Source organism: Gopherus flavomarginatus, chromosome 6 (assembly GCF_025201925.1).
Source record: "Gopherus flavomarginatus isolate rGopFla2 chromosome 6, rGopFla2.mat.asm, whole genome shotgun sequence".
NCBI lineage: Eukaryota > Metazoa > Chordata > Testudines > Testudinidae > Gopherus > Gopherus flavomarginatus.
The window spans coordinates 54,656,672-54,664,568 of NC_066622.1; the positions used below are offsets into that span (position 1 = coordinate 54,656,672).

At 48.1% G+C, this 7,897-nt stretch overlaps 1 protein-coding gene across 1 annotated transcript; it reads right to left on the reverse strand.

Moving 5' to 3' along the window:
* Positions 1-624: 624 nt before the first annotated feature.
* On the reverse strand, positions 625-6,471 carry LOC127053664 (zinc finger protein 560-like). Its single transcript, XM_050958752.1, has 4 exons — positions 6,406-6,471; positions 5,586-5,712; positions 3,682-3,764; positions 625-1,410 (listed from the first exon to the last, which is right to left on the reverse strand). Exons 1-4 carry the CDS (start codon positions 6,427-6,429, stop codon positions 1,243-1,245), a joined length of 402 nt encoding a protein of 133 aa, XP_050814709.1. The 5' UTR covers positions 6,430-6,471; the 3' UTR covers positions 625-1,242.
* Positions 6,472-7,897: the final 1,426 nt, after the last annotated feature.

Genomic DNA, 7,897 nt, shown 5'->3' on the forward strand with positions numbered 1-7,897 from the left:
TTACTGAAAAAGTTACAGTTCTGGGGAACACCCACAGACCAGTTCCTCAGAGACAGCAAGGCAAACAGCTGGTCAAACAGCCATTCTCCTGCAGGGGGAAGGTGTGAAGACATTAAGGGCTGGTCTACACTACGGGGGGAAATCGATCTTAGATACGCAAATTCAGCTACGTGAATAACGTAACTGAAGTCGAATATCTAAGATCGGATTACTCACCCATCCTCACCGCGCGGGATCGATGTCCGCGGCTCCCCCTGTCAAATCAGCAACTCCGTTGGGGTTGGTGTTGTTCCGGAATCGATATAAGCGCGCTCGGGGATCGATATATGGCGTCTAGATGAGACGCCATATATCGATCCCCGAGCAATCGATTTTAACCCGCCGATACGGTGGGTAGTCTAGATGTAGCCTTACATTCCATCACAGGGACCTATTGAGGCTGTTGTGGAAAACGACCACAGGATTAATATTTGAATCAGCTCAGCCTGAGGCTCTTTTCTTGGTTACAAGCACGCAGGGGGCGACAGCTATTGGAATACTGTTCCTGAGCTAAAAATCACACAAGCCTTTTACAGCTTAAAACCACAAACAATGACACATACGTTGCACGTTAATTTCCTTATTTGGAATATATTGCAAAATATGATGCAGGTCAAAAGCAAGCTGAACAATCAGTTTTCCATATTTGGCCTTTCCTGTTATTTTTATTACACCTGGTGATATGGGAGCAAGACTCTCCATGTCTCAAGAAATGTCACTACCAACCTAGGCCATTTTCACATGCTGGGGTGCAATCCAGATCAGCGAGGAGTTGTGTCATCTGTAATCCTGGGTGAGATTCAGTGTTCTGCTGCTGGAGCTCCCCTGTCTGGATACTCCCAGCCAGCGTTCAAGGACGCACTGAGTGTCTGTATGATAAGTAACCCTGGACTGGCAGCTCTGACTCCAGCCGCCTGCTTGTTACACCCCAAGCACATTCTGGTTTGGGTAGAGAAGGCTCAGGGTTTGAGAGAAGGCTGGGGGTAGGAAGCTTCTGTTCATTATGCTGGACCTAACCCCAGTTTTACTTGAGTAAAGAGGAGATATTTGACATTGTGTGATGCTGCTCCTGTGCTCTGTTCCCAAAGTGTTCTGCAGCAGAGGAGGGTCTCTGGTAGTATGTATGTTACTGGCCTATTGGGGTGATGCTGAAACAGGACAGGGTACAGATGGCATTGTGGGGGTGGCATGAACCTTCACTCTTCATTTCCCCTTCCAAGAACAGAAGGGACAGGAATCCTTACCCAGCAAGACCATCGTCTCATAGTTCCCCTGCATGACATCTCTGTAGAGGGCTCTCTGAGTGGGGTCCAGCAGAGTCCCCTCTTCCCTGGAGAAATACACAGCCACCTCCTCGAAGGTCACCGGCCCCTGAAAGAGCAGGAGTCCAATACTCAGTACCTGCTGACCCACTCACAACCCCACTATTCACGGAACAGCAGCACCAGGGAAATGGAAGCTCCGGGAGGCACATGTTAACAGAGTCCCACCCCACCTTGCTTACAGCAGCCAGGAGGCATCAGAGGGTAGAAAGAGAGAACCTTTGTGTCTCCCATCTGACAGACAGAAGCAGGGTCTTCACATTTATCACATAGCTACTAGCCAGAGCTTAATATAGGAGATGGGGCTGTCTCTGGACCCTGATAGTGGCTCCCTGGTAGGAATCCAAGCACTCTCCAAATAAAATATATGGAAGAAAGGGGAAGTCAATCATAAAGAATAGAAGTTAGAAGGTCAGAATTGTAGTGCCCATTAACAAAGGTTTAGAGAAAATAGAGCCTATCAAACTAACGGGATATCCTTATTGGATGAGATCAAAAGTTTGGTTGCAGCTAATAGTATTGATGTAATATACCTAAACTTCCGTAAGGGACATGACTTGATTAGCACAATATTTTTACTAAAAAAAACTAGAATGATACAAAATAAACACGGCATACATTAAATAGATTAAAAACTCTGATAGTAAATGGGGAACCATGATCGAGTGGATTTCTTTCTAGCAGGTTCCTGCAGGGATTGGTTCTTGGCCCTGTGCTATTTAACATTCTTATCCATGACTTAGAAGAGAGTACAAAATCATCACTGATAAAGTTTACAGTTGCCACAAAGATTGGGGTTGGTGGTAATTAATGAAATGTCAGTAGATTCAGGCTCCATCGCTGAGAGTCTGGGAAGTTGTCCCAGCCCTGGCTGGAGGGTTATTTCCTGTTCCACAAAGAGGGGAAGTTCCATTCCCAACTCCTGTGCCTTGAAATTAGGACCCTGACACTACACCCCCATATTCATCATAGTGGTATGATTATAATATGATTAGGACATAATTATGATCTATTTTGTAGAAGATGCATCATGTGTGGTGTCACTGGAAAAGTTCTGATTTGCTGAATATGATTATCCTATTTGTGTGCACATATCATGTTCGTATCTGAAGTTATGGATATTGACTCTGTATCTGTATTTCAAATGTGCTTACTCTGGGTAACACCCACAATGAGCCTTTCAGGTACAACAATGAAGAAGCCAGACAGTGCTGATGGCTCAACAAAGACAATGGACTGTGGAAGAGCTTAGCCTTCCTGTGAATGTTTCAGCCAGCCTATGAGTCATGGCTACTATGACTCAGCAGGGCCTGTGACCAGACCACATGACACTAAACTCCATTTTAGTACCTGTATTTTTCCACAAACTGGACTAGGAACTGAGTTTGGAACAAAAAGTTCCCACCATATGGAAAAGCTACATAAGGTGGGGTGTGACATCATCTCTTGGCCTCATTCTCCACACAAGAGAACTTCTGGAAACACCTGAGAAACAAAAACGGATGTGGGGGAAGTGCTGCTCCCAGGATCAAGAGATTTCTAGCTTGTGTATGGAAACTTGGGGGACTGCTTGTACCATCAGTCAGGGTGAGAAATTGCTAATTCAAATTCTATCCATCTAGTATGTTAGGCTTAGTCTGAGTTTTGGTTATTTGCTAAATAATCTGCTTTGATCTGTTTGTTATCACTTATAATCACTTAATCTATCTTTCTGCAGTTAATAAACTTGTTTGATGCTTTATCTTAACCAGCGTATTTTGAGTGAAGTGTCTGGGGAAAATCTCAGCTTGTTGTGCACATCTGTCCCATATCGAGGGGAAGGGGAACTACATTAATGAGCTTGCATTATAGAGATCCCTGTGCACTATAAGATGGTATCATTCTGGATTTATACTACAGCAAGTGTGCAAGGTTGGGGAGTGGGAAATTGGCTCTTGTCTTCTATCTGTCCTTGAGTGGCTTAGGTAACGCACTCAGGTAGCTTAGTTGGCTGCATGGCGCCACCTGCTGTTGTGTTGGGTGATAACAGGCCCTGGAGAGGCTGGCGAAATCTCCAGCAAAGCAGTGTGAGAAGGGCCAGCCCAGCGTGAGGGTTAGAGGACACAGCAGTTCCCAGAAGCTCCACAAACTGCCTCCTGGGGGTGACAACCCATCACGCCCTACACTACACAAGTCTCAGCAGGTTTGTCACATGCTGTCCCCTCCCTTTCTCCACCCGAGATATTTCCTGCTTCCCACCACCTCTAGCAATTCCCACCCTCTTATGCATTTACTGCTCCTCAACCTCCAAGCAGAGCCCGCCACCCTGATAATCTCTTACCTGAGCCAGCTCCATTGCAGCCATTTCCTTGCCCCTGGGAGGACGAGATGATCTGCAGCGAAACATGGATGTTATTCTCTGGCCTGCCGGGGTGAAAAGGGCAAGGTGTGAGAATTCAGACTAGGCTTTTGTCCATTCCACAAGCCGATTCCCCCCAGCTTTTCCCCTGCTAATGCACATTCTAGGTTCTAGCACACTGTGAAGCACAGAGTGACCTTATTCCAGTACAGGCCTAGCCCCCTCCCACCAGGGTGTAACCCTCTGACACATGGGGAAACCCTCCCAGTAACAGTCTCTCTCTTACACGTATCAAGTTTGCGGACAACACCAAGCTGGGAGGGGTTGTAAGTGCTTTGGAGGATTGGATTAAAATTCAAAATGATCTGGACAAACGGGAGAAATGATCTGAAGTAAATAGGATCAAATTCAGTAGAGACAAGTGCAAAGTACTCCACGTTGGAAGGAACAATCGGAGGCCAGAGAAGAGCAGAAACAAAGGAGTCACTTTGGGGGATTCTCCCTGTCATTGTCCCCAAGGCAGCTGTCTCAGGTTTACAAAGGTGTTTCATGTTCCAGCCTTTATACAGTCTCTCCTGGGAGTGCCCCTTTCATGGACTGGGCCTAGTTTTAGTTTTTGGTAGTTAACAATCTTGGTTTATTGTTCATCTAACCAGTATGTGTGGATTGAAGTGTGTTGGAAACTCTGTTTGGGATAACAAGCTGGTGCATGTCATTTTCCGCTGATGAAATGACAGACTTCATATGAGCTTGGGTCGTTCAGTAGCGTGCTGGACAGTGCAAGATGCACATTTCTGGGGGAAAGTTGGGCACTTGAGAATTTGCTGGTTTTCTCCTGAGGTGTAATTCATGAGTGGCTGTCTAGCAGCACTCAATACTGTGTAGCTGGGAGTGAGTTACATGCTGGAGACTGTGTGTTAATTGGCCAAGAGGGGCTGTTCTCGCGGGAAAACAGTGGAAAAGGCACCCCATGCTGGAGGACTGAGGGGACAGCTATTTAACAGTCCAGATTGTACTCTGGGTAACATCACAGACACTCATTATGACAGAGCCTCTTACAACACAGAGAAAGTAAATCCATGTCCCAGAAATCGAAGACTCCAGACAGAGGGCAAGTGTCCCTGGCACTGCTTCTTGCTGACAGAGAGGTTCAGAGACAGTGCGAGAATCCTGGGGAAGCTGGGAACAGGAAGCATGGGCTGGCGGGGTTCGGTGGAGAAAGGGAACAGGAAGGGCAGGGATATTACTGAATCCAGGATCTCAGCAGTACTAGATGACAGGATAGCACATAGTGCAGCCCATTGGAAAACACAATCCCAACTATACATACAAAATGATGGGGTCTAAATTAGTTGTTTCCACTCAAGAGATGGATCTTGGAGTCACTGTGGATAGTTCTCTGAAAACATCCACTCAATGTGCAGCAGCAGTGAAAAAAAGTGAACAATGTAGGAAATAATTAAGAAAGTGATAGATATGACAGAATATCTCATAGATCATATTTGTAAAAACAGCAAATAAATCCATGATACACCCACATCTTGAATACTGCATGCACATGTCACCCCATCTCAAAAATAGATATATTGGAATTGGAAAAGGTTCAGAAAAGGGCAACAAAAATGATTAGGGGTATGGGACAGTTATGCCAGACCTAACCCCAGTTTCACTTGAGCAAACAGGAGATATTTGACACTGTGCAATACGGCTCCTGTGCTCTGTTCCCAAAGTGTTCTGCAGCAGAGGAGGGTCTCTGGTATTATGTGTGTCACTGGCCTATTGGGGTGATGCTGAAACAGGACAGGGTACAGATGGCATTGTGGGGGTGGCGTGAACCTTCACTCTTCATTTCCCCTTCCAAGAACAGAAGGGACAGGAACCCTTACCCAGCGAGGTCACAGTCTCATAGTTCTCCTGCATGACATCCCAGTAGAGGGCTCTCTGAGTGGGGTCCAGCAGAGCCCACTCTTCCCTGGTGAAATACATAGCCATCTCCTTGAAGGTCACCAGCCCCTGAAAGAGTAAGAGTCCAACACTAAGGACTTGCTGCCCCACTCACAGCCCCACTATTTGTGGCAGAGAAGAGTGAATCAAATGGAAGCTCTGGGTGGATCATAGTCAGGAGAGTCCCACCTCGACCTGGCTCAGAGTATCCAGCAAATGCCAGGGTGAGGGGATGAAGAGAGAGCCCCTTATCTCTCCCAGCATATCCATCACCCCCCTACTAGCCACTGACTGATACAGGAGATGGAGCCCCTAGCAGGGTCCAGGGAGAGCTCGCTGGTAGGATGCCCAACACCCTCCTCATTGTGAGGAGCGGGATATGAAGGGAGAGGCAGCTCCAATAAGCCTGACTCATGGGTGTCCCCTTTATATCTCACAGCAGCTGATGGTTAATGAGGTCAGGCTCCAGCACTAGGAGTCTGGTCAGTTTGACTAGCTCCATGTAGGTGGGTTATTTTCTCTCTTCACAAATTAGGGCATTTCCACCTCCAAACCTCCTGGGTCTGTTCCTAGAATCTAGGCCACTTAGTAAATAACTCCCAGCAGGTCTGCCACACCCTGGCCTCCTCCTTTCCCCACGCTGTGAATTTCCTGCCCCGCTCCAACCTCCAAACCAGACTCTGCAAACCTTCCCACCTCTGGTGTATTTGCTCTCCCTTTCCTCCAGCAGGAACCCACCAGCAACCCCCCGATAATCTCTACCTGGACTGACTCCACTGCAGCCATTTCTCTTCCCTGTCCCACGCCAGGCTGGGATGAGCTGGAGCAAAACATTCTGCAGCCTGTCTGGGGGAGAAGGGCAGTTGTGGGCGTTTCAGAACCGGTTTTAGTTAATTTCACATCACAATTCCCCCAGGCCCTTTCCCTGCAGACAGACACCCTAGATTCTGTCATGCTGGGAAATGCTCAATCTGTTTATTACAATTTAGACCTGGCCCCTCCTGCCAGGCTAAGTCCACAGACACATTTTTAACCTCCCTTCTCTCTCCCCTCACCCCTTCTCTGAACACAAGGCTAGAAAAGAGCAGAACCAAAGGAGTCACTGTGGGGGATTCCCTCAGACACTGACCCCACGGCAGCCACACCCCAGCAGGGGGAATATGGAGTCAGGAACTGGCTTTTGCTCTGTCTGATCCTTGTTTTGTTCACTGGAAAGTGGTTCTGCCCCAGGATGCAGCAATACATGTGTCTGGGTGGACTAGAGAGCTGGAAATCTCTCCCCCACATTCATTTCTCCCACTGCCCCTTTCAGTCTCTCCTTCCCCTGTCCTCTCTCCCTGCCCCTCTGGCTGGGACAGTCCCATTCCTGGGGGCTTTGCTCTCCCATGGCTGGATTTCCTCCTGGCAACCGCTAATGGGAGGAGAAATGAGGTGGTGTTGTTTGTGCAGAGTCACTTTCTTGCCAGACCCTAGGACATTCCCTGAGGTCTTTCAGTTACCTGGAGACTCTGGCTCAGAATTTAGTAGTAACAGGGCCCAGGACTGCCCTAGGGGGCTAGGACCAGCTGCAGAAAGTCATCCCCTGGGCCGGGCAGAGAAGAAGCTTTAATTAAGGTCACTTCCCAGCACAGAGCCCCACTGGGGGAGCAGCAGCTGCCAAGCCTGGTCTCCCAGATCACAATGGAGGCTGCAGCATCTGACCCAGGAAGCTGAACCCCAATATCCTGAGCAGAGAGGGACGGAGTGTTTGAGCAGCTTCCCTCCTTTAGCTCTCTGGGGAGAGCAGCTAATGGGAGCCCCTCCTCACAGGGAGAATGGCTGATCTCATTTGACCCACTGTCCATCTGGAATCACTCCTTGTCTTTCCATACAGTGACTCTGGATTAACAACGGTCTCAATGACACCGGATTTCAGAAAGAATGAGTTCAGAACGCTGTGGAAAAGACCATCGTGTGGCAGTGCTGACTCCCTTCCCACCTCCCTCACCCCCGCAGATCTAGGACAAGGACTGGGGGCAAAAATTTTCCAAACGGAACCGAAAGTTCCTGCAGTTTTCAAAAGAGGAGAAAAGTAAATTCTGTGATTTCACACTAACAGTGTTTGCTAAGTGGACAGAAAGTTATCACAGTGACAGGGCACGTGACTGGGGAATGGACTTGGTGACCTGGTGACTAGGAGCCAGGACTCTGGTACAAGTTGACCAGAGAGAAGGATCATGGTTAGCAGCAGCCCCCAGACACCCCCTAGTACCCA